Source organism: Miniopterus natalensis, chromosome 7 (genome assembly GCF_054644295.1).
Source record: "Miniopterus natalensis isolate mMinNat1 chromosome 7, mMinNat1.hap1, whole genome shotgun sequence".
In the NCBI taxonomy this organism is placed as follows: domain Eukaryota; kingdom Metazoa; phylum Chordata; class Mammalia; order Chiroptera; family Miniopteridae; genus Miniopterus; species Miniopterus natalensis.
In genome coordinates, this window is record NC_142087.1 from 13556056 (window position 1) to 13574558 (window position 18503).

At 50.6% G+C, this 18503-nt stretch overlaps 2 protein-coding genes across 2 annotated transcripts in view; one reads left to right on the forward strand and one right to left on the reverse strand.

The window, feature by feature from the left end:
- Positions 1-18503, forward strand: part of CDK5RAP1 (CDK5RAP1 mitochondrial tRNA methylthiotransferase) — a 170519-nt gene that overhangs the window by 121796 nt on the left and 30220 nt on the right. The window lies entirely within an intron of this gene.
- BPIFA1 (BPI fold containing family A member 1) lies at positions 10312-17370 on the reverse strand. The gene is made up of 7 exons (XM_016200571.2): positions 17211-17370; positions 16896-17052; positions 15348-15455; positions 14923-15075; positions 14340-14424; positions 13672-13735; positions 10312-10394 (listed from the first exon to the last, which is right to left on the reverse strand). Exons 1-7 carry the CDS (start codon positions 17368-17370, stop codon positions 10312-10314), a joined length of 810 nt encoding a protein of 269 aa, XP_016056057.2.

The window sequence follows — 18503 nt, forward strand, 5'->3', positions numbered from 1 at the left end:
AGAATTTGGGTAGGACTCAAAGTGGTAGGAAAGCTGTTTGCCTAATCTGCAATTCTAAAGGGCCTGAGGAGGGAATAGGTGGCTGCTTGGAGCCAGGGAGAGAAAGGCAGAGAGGGAGAGGCCTGTGGGTGTCTCCCATGAGAAGAGCTGGGGGTATTCTGGCTCCTTGGCTGCTCTGTCCCCTCCATGGGGTGGATCCAGCACCTGATTCTTGGTCTTGAGCTCCCCAGCTTTCACTCGGGCTCAGCCTCCAAGCTTCTGCCTCCTGTGGACTGTCCTGCTTGGAGGGGATCACAAGGATGATAGCACCTATTTCTGTGGGAAAGTATTTCCTCCCCAAATCCCAGCACCATACACACTCACCACATCATATCTCGCCTCCTGGCTTTCGCTTATGCTGTTCCCTTCACATGGGATGCCTTTCTCACCTCCTTTGTCCAACCAACTTTACTCAGCTTCTCAACTGACATGTACCTCTTCCAGGAAGCCTTCCCTGACTGCCCTCCACCACCATGCCCCTGGGCTTTCCTTGAGTACAGCACATACCACACTGGCCCATATTAGGAGTTCCTGAGGGCCAGGACTATCTGATAGTTCTTGTCCCCAGAATCACCCCAGCACAGGGCTGGGCACAGAGTAGTTGTTGTGTGCAGAATGGGTTTATGTCATTGGGATGGAGCCAGGGAAAGACTCAGCCATTCTTATTCTTCAGCACCATTCTTTGGTCTTCTGGGTAAGGGAGCTGGGCACCTCTTTACCCCCTCAGAGGGTCCTTCCTAGTCCAACCAAGTCTCACTGCTGTTTCTGACCTGACCCCAACAGGTGTTTCCTGCTCTGAACCTTCCTGGTGCCCTAGGCTTTCAGCCCCTTCCCTACACTTTTACCTGGACACGCCGGAGTCCTCAGCCTCCTCCGCACCTGGGCCGTGGGTCTGGAAGCCCAGCCTTATATCCTGCATACCTGGGTTAGGCAGTTTACCCTTTGCATTTGGGCTGAGGCCTCAGGCCAGGCCAAGATCTCCAAGGAAAATATTTGTGGCTCCTGTTGAACCACATCCTTGCCTGGAGGCAGCCCCAGGACTCCAGCTTCCTGAGGTTTGGAGAAAGGTCTTGGGCTGTCATGAAGTGTGGGTGAGGTGCTGGGCCACGTGGCAGGCCCCTGGACCAGGCACATTGTGGCTGTTCGTAAATGCACCGCAGACCTCGAACTCCTAAAGGTGCGGTCCCTGGGAGGGACCCTGCATGTCCCTTGGGCACATCTCCAGAGAGGCAAATGCCCCCTCCTGGGTTTCCCAGCTGGCCATGCCTGCTGCCCATGGACAATGCCTCTCTGTAGTTGGCCTGAGCCCAGTGCCAGGGCCCCGGCCCACATCAGCTCCTACTTCCTGCCTCTCGGCCCCACACATTCACTGGGGGCAGCAAGCATGACTGCTGTAGGCCTGGCACACTCTGGAACCCAGGGGTTGCCATGGCCCCAGCCTCGATAGCACTCAGTTCCCCTCAGGCTGCGAGGCCTCTTTGTCCCAGCCTCACCCTTTCCAGCACCCAGGCCTTTGGTTGCGCTGTGCCCTTCCTGGGACACTCTGCCTGCCCCTGACAGCCCCACCTTGCCCCGTGTGGGCAGCAGAGCGGGGGAAGCAGATGTGGCTGACAGATGTGGTTCAATTTCTGCTCCTGGGCTGGTCAGCTGTGCAGATGTGGGAAAACTGCTTCTCTCTGAGCCTATGTTTCCTCGGTTGGAAAGTGGAGCTGTTTTGATGTGTGGAATGCTTGAATCATCAGAGAACTCAGTAAATGGTAAATGCTGTTGTTACTGTTGAAATAATATTACTGACCTTCAAAGCCCAACTCAGAAGGCAGGATCTGCATAAAGCTGCTTGGCCTCCACTCTACCTACACCTGAAATCCTTTTGCTCTCCTGGGAGCCCCCAAAGTACTAACTGCTTACTCTCTTGAGGCTTGGATCCCCTCTGCCTTGAGAGGTGTCCATTTTATCCATCTATCCACCCATCCACCCATCTATCCACCTATCCATCCATCCTTCATTCACTTACTCATCCCAGTCTCCTTTCCAGTCTCCCTCTTTCCACCCCTGCCCCTCCCACCAAAACCCAATTTCCACCCAACAACCTGAGTTAATTTTGAAATATATTATTCAGATCTTGTCATTCCCCTGCTTATTAAAACCTCCAAAGGCCTCTGCAGCTCTTGCCTGAAAATCTGCAAGACCCCGCATGGTTGGCTGCTGTGCACCTCTCAGCCCTCGTCTTGTTCCTACCTCAGGGTCTTTGCATGTGCGGAACCTTTTCCCAGGAGTGTTCTCCCAGTCTTTCCTGGCTGGTTCTCTCTCATTCACCAAGTTTCAGCTTCATTATCCTGTTGGGAGCTGGTGATGTGTCTGGACATGGTCCATGTCGCCTGAGGGTCTGGAATCAAGGACTTGACCCTTCCCACAATTACCCTTGAGGAGGTTTGCTACCCCAGATAAGGAAATACCAAGGTCTGGGCTCACACAGGAGGCAGGGTACTTACTCTGAAAGAGTGTTTATGCAGCCTTGAGGGAACTACTTTGTATCACACTCACCCCAATACCAACTGTTTGTCACTATATAATAAAGGCATTGAAGCCATTTGGGGCTGCTCCTCTCCAGAGGACAGTCTCCCTGATCCCATAACTTTGCCTCTTTCATTCCCACCACTCGGACTCAGGTTTGTTCGTTTCTCAGGCTGGTTCCTGACAGTGTCCCTTCCTTGGGAAGGCCTTTACTGGCCACTCTGTCTGAAGTAGAGCTCTTCTCTCTCACTGCCCACTCATGGGTGTCCTCAGTAGCTCTTACTCAGTCTGAAAACTCAAGTGTCATCTGAGGCACAATTCCACGATGCTATATACCAAGGACAGGGGCCCGACCACAGTGGAAGCAGGTGGCCAAGAACTGACTGCATAGCGCTTGGGTCCCTCATGTGGGTGCTCCTTTCCCAGACCAAGGTGATAAAAATGTCAAGAGGGCAAAGGAGACAGCTGTGGTCCCTCTTCCCACTCTCCCAGGAAGATGAACAGGGGTGTTTGCCCCTAATGCAGGCCTAGAGGGAGGGGGCTTTCCAGGGACCATTTAGGGGCTTGAGGGCCCCTGGAGTTGGGACATGGAATGTAATGGATTATCTTTCTTGCCTGAAACAAACAGGCTGATGATCTGAAGTTATGGTGGGAGAGTGGCTTCTGTGAGTGGAAAATTATAGTCTTTGCTCCCTCTGGATGGGGTCAAAACTTGTGTGTGTTTTACCCAGGGCCTGGTTTGGACCCTGCAGGAGAGATCTGGTCTGGAGCTGGTTTAAGTCCTTCCCAATATCAGCCCCTGGGCAAGTGAGGGAAGGGGCTGGGAGTGGCATGCAGGGTGATCAGTTGGAGAAACTCTGTCCTTATCTGAGGTTATGGCCTGAGAGACTTTGTAAGGAGGTTTGAAAATACCCCCAATGAAAGTGCCCATGAGACTCAGCTTGAAACATTTTTTGGCTCCCCAGAGAGTAGGGAGCCATCTATCAGTCAGGGGAAACCTCTCCTGCCCTCTTTCCGCTCCTTCTTGCCAGAGATAGAGGGAAAAGGGGTGTGTGTGTGAGAGAGAGAAAGAGAGAGAGAAAGAGAGAGAGGGGGAAAGAAAGAGTGTCTTCTGTCTCTCTACCAAGCTGGTCCATAGAAGCCTCAGTTAGGGGTGGAGGGAGAGAGTCTGATGCTCAACTGAAGCTGGACACTCTGACACAGCAAAGTGGCAGAGTGGAAAAGACCATCTCTATTCTACAGATCACCATACTAAGGTCCAGATAAGAGAAAACAGAGGTGTTATCACCCCCATTTTCCAGATAGGAAGGTTTGTGCAAAAGGGGAATGATCTGCCCAATGTTCCACAGCCATAAAATGTGGAAGCAGGATTTAGACCCATTTCTGGCTAACTCTAGAGCCTGTGCTCTGGCCCTCTGCCCCAGCCCACCCATCCTCTTCAGCTGGTACAAGAGGCGCCCGCTTTTGGGAAGCCTATAGTCCTGTAGAAAATCAGAAATTGTTTCTAAGGACACGGTGGGTTGGACAGGTGGAAATCAGTAGGTCTTGTGGACTGTCACTGACTTGGAAGGCAAGAAGGAAGCCACCTTGAGGAACTCACTTGAGAGGCCTCAAGCCCACAATTTAAAAAGGCTCTCTGTTGGAACCAAAGATGCCACCAGAATGGCAGAAACACTTCACCTCTTGTTGCCTGTTACTGGCTGTTGGAAAAGTCTTCAGGGTCTGGACTCAGCGGAGGAGAGTGTGATGATTGATTAGCAATGTGTGCGCTGAGCAGTGTAGATGCTACATGTTTGCTGCAACCAACTGCCTCCTTCTTGAAGATTTTGCATTCCCTTGCAAAATATGAAAGAGCAAACAGAATGGGGAGGAAGTCTTTAGACACCATGGAGTTTGCTAATGCCTTCGGATAAGTCTTATCTCTGGGCCTCAGTCTCCCCAAATGTTAGATAAGGATGTTGGCTTCTTGATGCTGTGGGTCAGGTTAGCTGAGGGAGCCTGGTAAACATGCAGTGAGGAATAGCCTGTTTCTGGGCACAGATTTGCTCTAAGGAAGGCTCAGGCCCATTGACCCAGGGTCTGTGTAGGTCCTGTGCGAGGGAACTAGGCTGTTCATTGCGACATTATGTATAATTTCCCTAAAGTGGGACCAGCTTAAATGTCCAGCAACTGGACTCGGTAAATAATTTGTGGGCCACCAGGCTGCCGTCCCAAAACAATATAGAGAAAAGTATTGAAGGCTCTTAGCAAGTGAAAAAAATAAATGGTTTCTACTATTTTTTATTAATTTTTTTAAATCTAGAAAAAAGACAGGAAGGAAGTACTGTTACCAAAATGTAACAATGCTTATTTCTTGGTGGTGTCATCACAGGTGACTCTTACCATCTTCTTTGTATTATTAAAAGTAAAAGGAATTTTACACTGAATGCATTTCTTGATCAGCAAACAAACCCTTGAAATAACTTGAAAATGAGTAAATAAACGTTGGACAGAGGACAAAGGAGCTGAGGGAGCCTGGTTCCTTTCCCAGAGCCCACCCACAGGCTCAGGATTCCAGGGGAACACGGCAATGACGCGGCTCACAGCTGCAACAAAAGCCCAGTCACGCCAGTGCCGGAACCGCCCTCCGGGAAAGAAAGACAGAAATCAGAACTGGAAACACAGGGCATAATCCCTCTTTTGTGGGATGGGAGGACGTAAGCTTTCATGCAAACAAGCGCTGGCTAAGCCAGGCTTCTAGGCTGGGTCATGATCAGGGGCAACAAGGGCAGGATCAGCCACAGAGGCATGATTCCCATCAGCGGAGCAGCAGGGGACGAGCGGGGTGGGGGTGGCAGCGAAGGGAGACCCAGACAGAGTGGTGCCGCTCCCCCACCCTCTTAGGAGCTCAGGACCGTGGGGACAGCCTGACACATGGGCCAGCAGGCCAGCTGGTCGGTCAGCTAATCGTATTCCCCAGTGTGTGGACCCAGCTCTGGATGCCTTGGACATAGCAGTGAGCGCACGAACCACCCCACGCCCTCCCGGAGCTCACATTCTCCGGGGACACAGAGAGGGAGCCACAAATCCACGAAGAAATAGGAAAACACAGAGGTCAGTTGTCTCAGGTGTGGGGCTAGATAACAAAAGTAGAGAACGCATAGGGAAGGCTGGAGCTCTACCATCGGAGCATCCCGAGGGCGGAAGCGCTTTAGCTTCAACAGGATGCCCTCCCCCAGCATCCAACACACACACGCACACACGCACGCACACACACGCCCTGTGCAAATTTCTCCTTGTTTGACTTTCAGAGTTCACATGTTTCACTTTAGGAACACAATCATTTGGGGAGTTACTTATGTATGAAGGGAGGGGCGCCTAAAGCATGGAACAGGGGGGGCCCTACCGTCTGAGCGGTCGCCGCCTGCCAGGCCCAGCCTCCAGCCCACCCGGTCGCTGCTGTTGCCTCCATCCTACAGGCAGGGCAGTGGAGGGGCAGAAAGGCCAGGTGATCTGCTTAAGGTCGCACAGCCACTGGGACAAGAGGCCAGGATTCGAACTCTGGTCCATCTGACTCCAAACGTGGGTTCTGATGTTTCAGCCACTGTCTCCCAAACACCTGCCGCCTGCGTGCCGCCTCCCGGCAGCCACACCTGCCTCACGCTCTGCGGCACCTGCCCACCCTCGGTTCCTGCTTATTCAGCGCGCGCTCTGGGGAACGGGGTCATGTTTGAAAACTTAAATACACTTGGTTTTCTATTTCTTTTTTCTTTTCTTTTTAAAAAATTTATCTTTATTGTTGAAAGTATTACAGATGTCCCCTTCCCCCCCAATGACCCCCTCCATCTAGCCGCCCCCCCCCCTTCCTCACACTATTCCATGGGTTATGCATATACGCATAGAAGTTCTTAGGTTAATCTCTCCCCACCCACCCGCCCCCACCTTCCCTCTGAGATCCCTCAGTCTGTTCCATGCTTCTATGTCTCTGGATCTACTTTGTTCATCAGTTTATTGTGTCCATTAGATTCCACATATGAGTGAGATCATGTGATACTTGTCTTTGTCTGACTGGCTTATTTCACTTAGTATAGGTCCTCCAGGTCCCTCCATGCTGTGCCAAAGGGTAAGAGAGCCTTCTTTCTTTCAGCTGCATAGTACTCTATGGTGTAAATGTCCCACAGCCTTTTTACCTACTCATCTACTGATGGGCACACTTGATTTTCTATTTCTAACAGAAAATTGTATGACCCTACCAAAGTGGAGAAAGAACATTGCTTCCCATAAAATAAGAGGTGACAAGATGCTTCTGGCGACGATAATAATGCCTATGGTTCAGCTTAATTAGCATTTCCATGCCCTTTGTTTGCACTAACCCGTCTAACCCACATTGATGCCTGGAGGGCACTGTTTTATTCTCATTTTGTGGTTGAGGTTTGAATGCGCGCTCCCTTCAGCGAGACGACATAGAGTCACAGTGAAAACAAACAGCAAGGGGCTGCTGAGCTCTGGCGTGCTGCCCACTCCGGGGTTAGGGTTGCCTGGGGACAGTAGCCAGTGCTTGGAGAGGTGCTAAAGACCCACTGGCTTCCCGGGGAGCCTTTCATATGGAAGGACTGAGGAAGAGCAGGAGGCCAATCCCTGCTTCTAGAAAACTCTGCACCAAGCTTACCTGTCATGCATCAAGAAATGCTTCGGAGCTCTTTCTGAGTGTGCGAGCCAGATCACACATCTCTTACCTTGTGGGCAGCTGTGTCCACTGGCAGTGGGGGTTCCGAAACAAGATGAAGTGTGTTCTTGAACCTCTTTGCACCTTTTCTGGACTCGAAAGCTCCCTGGACTACAAATGTCTTGCTCTTTGCTTATATGCATTCCCAGGGCCAGGAGGGGAGGACAGGGGACCCAGCGGGCACCTCCCTCGAAGTCACCCACATGGAATTAGGTTCCTGTGCTAACATTTACTCACTTAGTCACCCAGTTCTCTGGAAGGGGAGAAAGGTAATTCATGGGCAAACCAGGAGACCCACCTGAAGGTGGAAGCACGGCAGGAACTCTTCAGTGTCTTCCTTCATGCTGGATAGGGACAGTCAGGATGCTCCTGTGCCCTCTGCACCCCCCGCCCAATCCCACTCTGCTTCTCTGTACTCTCAGAGTCTGCTACCCCTGAGAGAGGAGGTCATTCTAGGGCCTCTGTGCAGAGGGCTTGACTCCTGGGCTGTTTCCACTCATTCCTCTACTCCCTCTCTCACCTCCTCAGTGTCCCCACAGTGGAGTCTCTGGCCTGCCTCATCTCACCCCCGCGGCCTGGCCTCACCCCAGACCTCACCAGTTACTGACCAGGGCGGTTGCAGCAGCCTCTTCTCTGGCCTCCCTGAGTCTGGCCTGGCCCCTCAAATTTCCTGTCCACACTGCGGCCAGAGCCAACTTCCCTCCCCGTAACACTTTCTTATGACAGTTTTCAAACACAGAACAAAGTTAGTTTTACAGATCGCACTGTCTACCCACCACATAAATTCTGCCCACCCAACTTACTGGTTTGATGCATTTCAACCCAAGTTGCAACCTAAGTACTTCAGCTCGAGTGTCACTACCTAGAGTTCAACATTTGTCTGCAGTTAGGCTCTCGACTCAGAGGAGGCCAAGGTGCGCCTTTCCTGGTCGCCTAGCATCTGAGGGCATCCTGTACCAGCCTCCTCCTCTGTGATGTCCAAGTATAACCCAAGGAGACCAAAGTCATGTGCCGGTGGGGAAGTGGGTGCATGTCTGTCGTGGTCCTGAAGGTCTATCTCCAAAAGGAGTTGGTAGTGACATTGCTGCGGCAACTGGAAACTGAAGGGCCCTGGGGATTCCAGTGCAACCGGCCCTTCAGAACAGACAGGCCCAGACTCATGGGTACCTTCTGCCTCTGCCTCGATTAACACAGCCCTCAGGGAGCCAAGCAGAGACAGAAAGAAGCAGAAAAACAGGGAGCACAGTGGGAATATCACTTTTGATAAGACCGTCAACATTGCCTGACAGATGCTGCATCGATCTTTAGCCAGAGAACTCTCTGGAACCATTGAAAGGATCCTGACGACTGCCCAGCCTATGGGCTGCAATGGAAACATTTTGATCCACATGCAACGAGAAGCACAGATCTTCAGTGGGATTGCGTGGGACTCACAAATGCACACCTCTGTGTGAGCCAAAGCCCTACTAAGAACAGAGATTCATCATCACCCAGAGGAGTTCCCTCCTGCCCCTTTCCAGTCAATTCTCAATCCCCCACCGTGGGAGTGGGTTCTGATCCCCCCCCCCCAAACATTAGCTTTGTCTGTTCTTGGCCTTCACGTAAGTGGATGGTGCAGCGTAGACTCTCGTGTCCGGCTGCTTCCCGCACCCGCCCGCGTGGCGGCAGCTGTCGGCAGGCGCTGAACGGCGGAGGCGCAGCCGCCCCGCTGTATGAGCACGTTACGGGGTGTTTCGCATTCTGCTTCCTGCCGCTGGGCGCCCGAGCTATTTCCAGTTTGGGGTTATTATGAATCCAGTTTCTATTGAACGTTTTAAGACAAATTTTTTTGTGAATAAATATTGTCACTTTTCTTGGATAGACTTGCTGGAGCACAGGGGAGGAGTATGATTATTTTATAAGAAACTGCCAGAACTTTTCCCAAAGTGGTTGTACCATTTAACACTTCTGCCTGCAGTGCAGGGGAGTTCTGGCTACTCCACTGCTGCACTGACATGTGGTGTGGTCAGTCTTAATAACTTCAGCCCCTCTACTGGGAGTGTCAGGCTATCTTTTTGTAGGGTATGTCCCTGGCTCCCGATGGCTCAGGAGGAAGTTTAGCTCTCAGCCTTAGCTCTGAGCCCCCCAAGGTCCAGCCCTTCTCTGTCCAACCTTGCCTTCTCCATCTCCCATTTAATTTTCCTACTCTATTGACCTTAGTTTTTAAAAAGTTGTCCTCTGCATGCAACAGGTCAGTTCATTTTTCTCTGCTTTTACATGGGCCGGCTTTTCAACCTGGAATGTGTTCCTGCCCTCACTTATCTGACGAGATCTCAATTTTTTTTTAGGCTCATCTAAGATGTTACTTCCTCCAGGAAGCCTTCCTGTACATTTCACTGAGAGGAAATGATTCCCTCTTTAGTGCCATGTGGGTGCTTTCCAGCTATTTCTCCTGCAGCTCTGATCACCCTGTTGTGTAGCTGTCTCACCCTCTAGACTGTGAACTCTGTGAGGGAAGACACTCATCTTACTCACCCAGCACCTATCATGTGGTCTGTACATAGTAGGAGCTTGGACTTCATTTAACAATAAACAGTTGCAGCAGTGGCAACTGGAATGACCACTGAAATTTGTTATGTGCTCATGTGTGCTGGGCCCTTGCGAAACACAGCAACTCCCTCACTAAATGGTGTTCACCACAACCCTACGAGGCAGAGCTATTGCCATCCTTGTGACAGATGAGGAAACTGAGGCTTGGAGAGGTGAAGCGGCTTGTTCCAGGAAACAGCCAGGACTTGTTAAAGCTGGGATGTGTCTCAGTGTCTTCCTACTGTTCAGATGTCTGCTCAGATGTCCCCTCCTTGGAGGGGTCGTCTTACATTTTCTTCCCGAACTTAAGTGGATCCCCCCTCCCCCTGGCTGACACATGAGGCAGATGCGCTCTGAATGGCTGGTCATTGTAGGTGACCCGCCTGCCTTCCTCCCTTCCTCTGCAGAGGACCCTGGGCTTATGGGGCCAGTGCCTGCCCCCTCGTGGTCCAGAGGGTTCATAGTTACAGTGAGAACAGCAGTCTTCACTCCCCCTGGTGGATCAGCTCCTGCTCACTGAACATTTCTGATATTTGGCCCGAGTGTTCATTGGAGTCCTTAGTGGCCTCTGTAGAATACGAGAGGAAATGCTACTGGACGAGCCAGGCTCGCAGGGTCCGGGATGATGTATTTATTGACTAATAACCCCCAGATTGTTGCAAGTCTTTGGTTAATTTCAAGAGTTCTGGACAAGTTGGTTCTGACAATTTTTTGGTGTTGCCATTTTTCTCATTGCTTTCATGTAGGAGAGAATTTTCAGAGGTCTTTAATCTGCCATTTTCACTGACATCCTTTTAGAGAGTTTTTTAAAATGTTAAAATGTTGTGACTATTTAAAAGTCATAAATGTGTTTGCATCATCTGCCACCTGTCAGACTGTTTTGTATCCAGGGAGTCTTAAGCTAGTTAGGAATTGAAGTTGTCAGGGTAGGGGAAATGCCCATCTGTGAGCTTCAGGAAGAAGGCCAGGGAACAGTGGGAAAGTGGTTTACAGATGGGCAGTGGACCTGTGTCCAGGCAGGAATGCAGTTTGGTGCCATGGCCAGGGGACAGCAGGACCAATTCTGATGGTCCCAGATGTGTGTGCCTGTCTTTATCCACCTTGATCTTTGGAGCCTCAGCCAAGGAGGACTCTCAGGCTTGACCTAATGCCTCCCCCAAAAGGTCATGAAAGAAGCTAATGCCTGGCTTCCCTCCTAGCACAATCAGGTCCTAATGGCTGGTTCCCATTCAGAAAGGTCATCTGTACTTCAAGTCACCAACTAGATAGACATTCACAATGATCATGCAGCTGTTTATGGAATTTAACTGCCCATCCTGAGCTCAAAGATCTCGTATTTCTGTGAGTGTGGAAGATGCTTCCTCCCTTAAGTCCTCAACAGGAGAAACACTCTGGTTTCTTACAATTAACTTTCTTGCAGTTCTGAACTCTGAACTCTGGGACTGTCCTCCCACAATGTCATGTTGGCTGGTGGCAATAGTAGGTGCAGACAGTGGTGAATCTGGACATGATGACAAATATTTGGCAGGGGTTGAGAAACACCAACTTGAATCTGCTCATTTTCACAAGGTCAATGGGTCTCCCAAAGAGCAAGGGACAAGATTTTCTGTGAAGTCAGGGATGTTTCAGCCCTTGATTTGCCTTTTTGTCACTCTGTGACCCTGTGCAAGTCATTCACATATCTCCCAAAGCTCAATACCCTCATGTGTGGAGTGAAAGGGTTGGTTTAATCCTATAAGGATCTCAAACAATGATAGCATATTTATTTTTTATTTGAAGGGACAACCTTCCCCATCCTGGATATCCTGTTCTTGATTCTTCTTGCATTCAGTTTTTCATAAATCTTACCTGTGTAAACAATCTCAACATCCTCAGTCCCTTCCTCTTCTTAGTGCCTCTAAACCAGTCTTCTTCTTCCAAAACTATGACTCTCACCCAAGGCATCAACAATCTTTTCATATGCAACTCCAGTGACCCTTCTCTAGTCCTACCTTTCTCAAGCCTTTCAGCAATGAACACTTTGAATCAGCCTGCAATCTATGTATGTGCCCTGGCTGGGTATCGAACCCATAACCTTTTGGTGTGCGGGACAATGCTCCTATCAACCAGGCCACTCGGCCAGGGCCTTACACTTCCTTTTTGTCATCTTTCTCTTTCTGTTGCTGTGAGAACAGAAAAGAGGCCAGTATGACTGGATGCAAATAAGCAAAGAGGAGTGAGTGGTAGTTGACTTGTGTATCCATCAGCTTCCTGGACTTTCTCTTGGGATCTCCCAGGCACTTCTGTGCGAGTGCCACAGTGAAGGGCACACTCTTCTTGCTGGAATCAACTCATCCTCCCACATTTCCAGTTACCTTTGGGCTCCCCAACCTGAGACTTAGACGGGAGCCTCACCTGCTTCCTCATCTATACCCGTCCAGGTCCCATTCCTGAACATCTCTCAAGCCTGCCATTTTTACTTCTTGTAACTTTGTGTATCATCATCACCTCTGCCTGGAGCGTTGCGTCTACCCCCAACATCCCGTCCACCCATTCTAAGAACCCCAGAGTGGTCAGTCTGAAACCCACATTCATCTGAACATCTCCTGGTTCTGCTGAAGACCAGTAAGATCTCTGATGTAAGGTCCAAACTCTGTTCTATGGCTCCGGCCTCCCAGGCCAGGGCTCTTTCCAACCTATAAGCCCTCAAGTGATGGTGAAGAATGACAAGGCCCCCTGTGCAGACAAAGAGTAATTTTATTTGGTGAGAAACATGGAATGTAGTGGAAAAGGAGGGGGGGCAGCTTCCTTGGAGAGAAGGCTGCTCTGATCCCCAAACGGTGTCCAGGATATTAGAGAACCTTCTGTGAGTCCTCGGAAGCTGGGCAGGGAGCGGATGGAGCAGCAGGAAATGGTTCTGTTGGGAGAAGACCCTAATCAGAATGAGGACTTGAGGTCACTGACTCTTGTTGGTATGGGTCCATCATCAAACCCTCCAGAGAGCGGGTAGGAGGCTGAGACCCTGGGGCTCAGGGTCTTGTCTCAGCCACAAGGGGAACCCAGACCTATGGCCAGGGGGCTCCTTGTGCACATGTTCGCGTGAGTGTGTTTCTGTGTACCATGAGCACTTATGTGAGGGGAGTTTGCATATGTGTGTGCATATGTGAGTGTGCTGGTGTGAGAGTGCATGTCTCTGTCTGTCTGTCTGTTCGGGTGTGTGTGCAGTCATGACCATGTGTGTTGGTTTGTGACTGTGTTGCTCTGCCTCCTGTGTCTCTCGACCTCTGTCAGCGTTTCTGTGGACTTTTCTGTGCACATCTGTGCTTCTCAATGTGGCCTTTTGTCTCTTTGGATGTCACTGTCACAGCCTCATGCTACCCCTACCAGGGGAAGAACAGTCGCCCCCCAATCCTGGGAAGTTGGGAGCAGCACTCACAGCTCAGTAGAGGCTGGATTCCTTTCTGGAAGGTTTAGACCTTGAAGACAAATTCCGTCCCATAGATCGGTGCTTCTGGAAAATGGAAAAACAACCCCTGCAGACCTGAGTGATGGTCTCAGTGTGAAGGAGCCTGGGATTTCCCACATTCCTCCCAAGGCCTGGGACCAGGGAAAGGGAACTCTGGAGGGTCTCTCTGACTTGGCAGGGGCAGTGCCTCCTTCCACCAACTAGCCCAGTTGTTCTCTGTGTCAGGGAGACAGGGTCTATACCTCAACATTATCTGGATAATTCAAGGCACCCCCCCCCGCCAAATGGAGAGAGTTGAGGCTGGAGGGATCTATCTGTCCCATGGTGTGCAGGGACAGAGCTCCTTGGGGCAAGCACTGCTCCTACAGAGGGGGAGAGAGGGCTCGAAGCAGGTACTCACCGACTAAGTCATGCACCAGAGTCATGTCCAAGTTCTTGAGAATGTCATTGACCAAAGGGCACACCTGGTCCAGGGGCAGAGAGGGGAGTTAGACAAAGTGGTACCTGGAGGGAGACCCTGGGAACAGCATCATTTTAGGATGGATTCTCTGGGGGAGAGTCTCTATCATTTCTCTGTGCCTGAGAGTGCTTGCTTCCAAGCATTGTCACAGACAAATGCTCACACTTCCATTGGGCAGAAGGAGAAACTGAAGGCCTGTGTGTGAAGTGCCCACCACAAGCGAGTCAGTGTTCACTCTGTGACGTGTTCACTCTAACAAGGTGGACTGCTCTGAGAGGCTGCATTTCTGGTTAGAGGCACCCAAGCATGGGCTGGAAGAGTGCTTGTTTGCAGCTGTAGCTGGGGTGGGGTGGGAGCTTCTCTGAGTGGGGCCAATCCATTTCAGCTGTAGTGTGGACATGCCCAGGGTCTGGCCCATAGCAAGAACCAATCAGTGCATTTGAAGGATGGAAAGAAGAAATGTGGAAAGATGGAGCAATGGACAAATAGACATGGATGGAATTTACTTATCAAACTGAGGGACTCAGAATAGCTCACCGCAGGGGCCTCTTTCAGCTTGAGAAGTTCTCAGACCCAGGGGGCAGGAGCCCGCACTTTTACCCACTTACATTTTTCTGCACCAGCATAGGAAGGACTTTAGTCAAGATCCCTCTGAGGTTACCAATAAGGTTATGAATGGGGAGGGAGCCGACTCTGAAAGAGAAAAGTCACGGGGCAGTGCAGAGGCCTGGGGTTGGTATGGAGAAGCTGTCAGACTGGCCAGTGGGCCCAGCACAGTCCCAACATTACATCACTGAAACTGGGTCTTGTCTACCTACACCCCCATGCAGACAAACACCAAGGGGCCTGTTCGAGGGGAAGTACAGTCCAAGTTCACCCAGGGAGCCCTCCATCTCTTCCCATGCCCTCTAGTAGAGGGGGCTTGAACTCAGATTTCTTGTTGCCTGATCCAGCATAAAACTGGTCAGCCCAGCTTAAGAAGGCATAAATCACTATTTACCCATCCATTTACTTATCCATCCACCCGTCCATCCCTCCCTCTTCCCTCCCTATCAGTCTTCTCATCCTTTCATTCTCTCACCCTTCCATCCTCCCAGTCACCCATTCTCCCCTTGTTCTGTCTTTCCAACCATCTATCCATCACCCCATCCTATTGTCTCTGGGCAGGTAAAGCCATCCCCCTGGTCTTACCCATTAAGCAGGGAGATTTCCAGGCTGCCAGGGGAGTGAGTGCAGTCGCCAAGAACCAAGTGGATCTCCCCCTGTTTATTTCTCACAGCTAAGATTTCTGCAGTGATGTTTAGCTGCAAATCCAACTTTAATAGACTTCCTCCGAGCAGGAGCCTGCAGAGGAGATAGTAGCCCTACTACATTCCAATGTCAGCCTCACCTCACCCCGTCTTGCCCATAGCTGTGCTCATCTCATTTCCCGGTAGGGGCAACCAAAGCTCAAAGAGGTCAAGTGAGTTTCCCAAGTGACTCCAGGCCACAGCGCATAGCAGCAAAAAACTGAACTTGGAGGCGTATGTCTGTTAGACTCCAATGCCCCCTTTTTGGCTACCTGTGGTCATCAGGGTCTCCTTTGGTGAACCCCCCCCCTTTTGAGGCCCACTCACGTTTTCACATTGAGGTCAAAGGCCAGAGGGATGTTGACGTAGAGACGATGGCCATCAGGGCTCGGCACAAAGCCAAGTTCCAGCAGCTGGGGATTAGTGATCGCTAGACTGCCCAGGAGGTTAAGGGAGAAACATTAGCTCTTCTAGCCCCAAAGCTAGAAACCACCTTTCACTCAATTGTTCTTATTTTGGAGGTGGAGCTACCCATGAAGTGGGATGGGGGAGAGACGAGGGGAGTCTTGCAGCAAAACCACGAGTTCCGAGTTGCATCAGCCTTTCCGGCGCCGCACTGGGCAGATCCTGACTCACCCATGGCCTTCTCCTGGGGTCTGTGAGGCACTCTAGGATAGAGACTGAGGTATATTTGCATTTTGTTGGATTGTATTTGCGTTCTGTAAGCCAGTCCAGAGCCCTACAAAGAAAGGGGCTGCTCCATATTGGTTGACTGTGTGGGTTGCTGAGCAGGTGAGCAGATGAACATGTGAATGGACGCGTGGAAGAGTGAGTCCTTTGATGGGAGGAAGGAGGGGCACATGGGTGGGCGGATGGGCAAGTAGACTAAGTTTTTAACAACATTTATGGGTAGGAGTCACTCATCCTGCCATGACTTTCGGTGGCAGGTTAATTAACAGTGTTTATCATGGAGGCCGAGGCGCAGGAGGTCAGGGAGGATGAAGAGAAGATGGAAGGAAGCCTCTTCTCTGAGCCAGCCATTGCGCCAGGTGATTGCATCTTTTCCAGTCCCCACAACAGTTTTTCTCTGTGGTTACCGTAATACTTATTTTATAGATAGAAACTGAGAGGGACTGAGAAACCTAGAGGGACTGAGTGCCTGGTCCCAGGTCACCCAGCAAGTACACAGTGCATTTGGAAATCAAACTCAAGGCTGTCTGTCTGTCTTTAAGCCAGAGGCCAGAGCCTGAGTCGGTAGGGATCTTGGAAATGGCTTTAATCCAGCCCTATCAAGAACCCAGGCTCTGCCAGCTCATTGCATTAACTTTCCATTATTCCTTCTTGTTTAGGGAGCTCTCAGACGTCTCATGGGAAACACCATATGAGATCATTCCATGGACATCACATTGATGATGTAATTGAGGAGAGCTGTTTACACTTTCTTGCTTACATAAAAGGCCACCTGTGTTCTAAGGGATTCCAAGATTACTGCTGTGCAGTCGGAAAACCTTGACTTTGGAATGAACTAAATTACATTTAGATCCATCCCTGTGTATCACTCTAGTGATGTGAGCAAACAACTTTCTGTGCTTCAGTTTTTCCATCTGCAAAGTGGGGATTATTAAATCAACTTCAGAGCGTTGTGATGAGGATTACAGATGATGCTGGGGACTCAGAATATGCTTCAGGACTGAGGGCAATTGCTGGTTCAAGAGGACTGATGTTCCCTGCCAGACAGTGAGAAGGGTCTCAGACAGAGTCCAGGCCTCATGTTCAGACCACCCCTTCCATCCTTCAGGGCCACTGCCTGGGGTGAACAGATATCCAATGGGGGTTCTCTTGTGGGGACCAAAGCCCTACTTTAGGGCTACTCACTCAATGATGCCCAGGGAAGAAATCCCTGAAGTCACTCTCCCAAGAAGGCCGCCAATCAGGCCACCAGAAGTGCCTCCTTTAGTCTTCAGGATGTCCGATAGGGGAAGGTTTTTGAGAGTACCCAACAGATTCCCAGAGAGCAGGCCATTGCTGAGAGCTGGAAATGGGCATAAGGGTTCTTAGGAGTCAGATTTGACAATTTCAGATCCTCAGCCCTCTTCCCGTTCATCCCTGCCCTCTCGCTCCCCCCCCCATAGCTGCGCGAACACACATACCCTCCCCACCTGACCGAGGTTGCCACAGACTCTCACTTACTACTCATCAATGTTCCAGCAAGATCTGTGGGACTTGAGGCCAGGTCCGGAGTCAGAGCCAAGGGCAGGGTCTGGTCCAGGGTCAGGGGTGGGGTTTGCAGCAGGGCTGTGGCCTGGGCCAGCAACCCACAGAAGACAATGAGGCTCCCAATAGGAACCATCTTCTCTCCTTGGTGTCTGTGGACAGAATGACAGGCCCACTCTGGCACATATACCGGAGAGGAATTTACCCACAGCCCCGGCCCTCAGAACACCAGGGAGAGACTAGCAATAGCTAACACCACTCAGAACTTCCTGTGCCAGGCATCAGGCTGAGCTCTCCACACTCAGCCTCTGTTTTCATCTTAGCCACATCCTCAGATGTGGCACGAACATCTGCATGGCCCAGGTCAGGAAACCGGGTGAGTTTAGGTAACTTCCCCCAAGGTCATGAGTATACATGAGGACAGGATTTGGAGCCAGGTCTGTCTGTTTAAATTAAGTGCCCATCAGATTGATTCCATAATTGGGCTTGCTTGCAATGGCTTGAATCATTGCCCCTAGTTCCTACTCTTTAGACAAAGCAAATGAAAAACTTAAACATGCTAGTGGCTGAGGAACCGAACTGCTTTGTCACCATCCCCATTAAGCCTCTTGGTCTGGGTTCAGCCTGCAATTGGAAGTAGGTCTCTGAACCTGCCCCCACACTCCCATGCAAATATACACACACTCTTTTCTATGCCTTTTTCTTTTCGCTCAAGCTGACCTGGATAAACTTTTGGGAACCCCTGACATCTGGCTGCCTTTTGCACCAGTCTCCTCCTAGAGATCACCAACCCTCACAGGCTTATTTCACAGCTGGCAAAGGTGTCTAAAGCTGGAGCTGGTATCGATACTTTGGAGACACTTGGCTAGTTGGGGCAAAATTCCATCAACTGGCCCGTTTGGCCAAAGCACCATCATCGCTGTGGCTGACTGAAATTGTAAAAACTTTTCGGTCCAAAGAGCCCGTTGTGGCCTCACTGGGGATCAGGCCAGGCCCTCTGAATCTCTTTTGGGAAACAGATCTTTTATGAATCCACTGGAAGCCAAGGACCCTACTCCCAGAAAAAAAATGCATCAAATTGGGTGGATTTTAGGAGGTTTGTGGATGATGGTCTGAATTCACAATGGCAACCTCAAGTTGAAACTCAAGATTTTGACCTAGGGTGTGAGAGAGTTTTAGCGCAGTACACCTGCAGCCCCATGCCTCCCGTCACCATCGGATTCCCTTTCCTACCTTTCTACATCCAATTTTTTCTATATTGACATTACT

Bases quoted from the DNA above. Each gene is read 5' to 3' on its own strand.
- BPIFA1 (XM_016200571.2), bottom strand. From the start codon at position 17,370: ATGGTTCCTATTGGGAGCCTCATTGTCTTCTGTGGGTTGCTGGCCCAG. The intron at 17,053-17,210 runs GTAAGTGAGAGT...GCCCATTTCCAG, and splicing joins TGCTGGAACATTGATGAGTA to CTCTCAGCAATGGCCTGCTC. The intron at 15,076-15,347 runs GTGAGTGGGCCT...TCTCCTCTGCAG, and splicing joins TTTGACCTCAATGTGAAAAC to GCTCCTGCTCGGAGGAAGTC.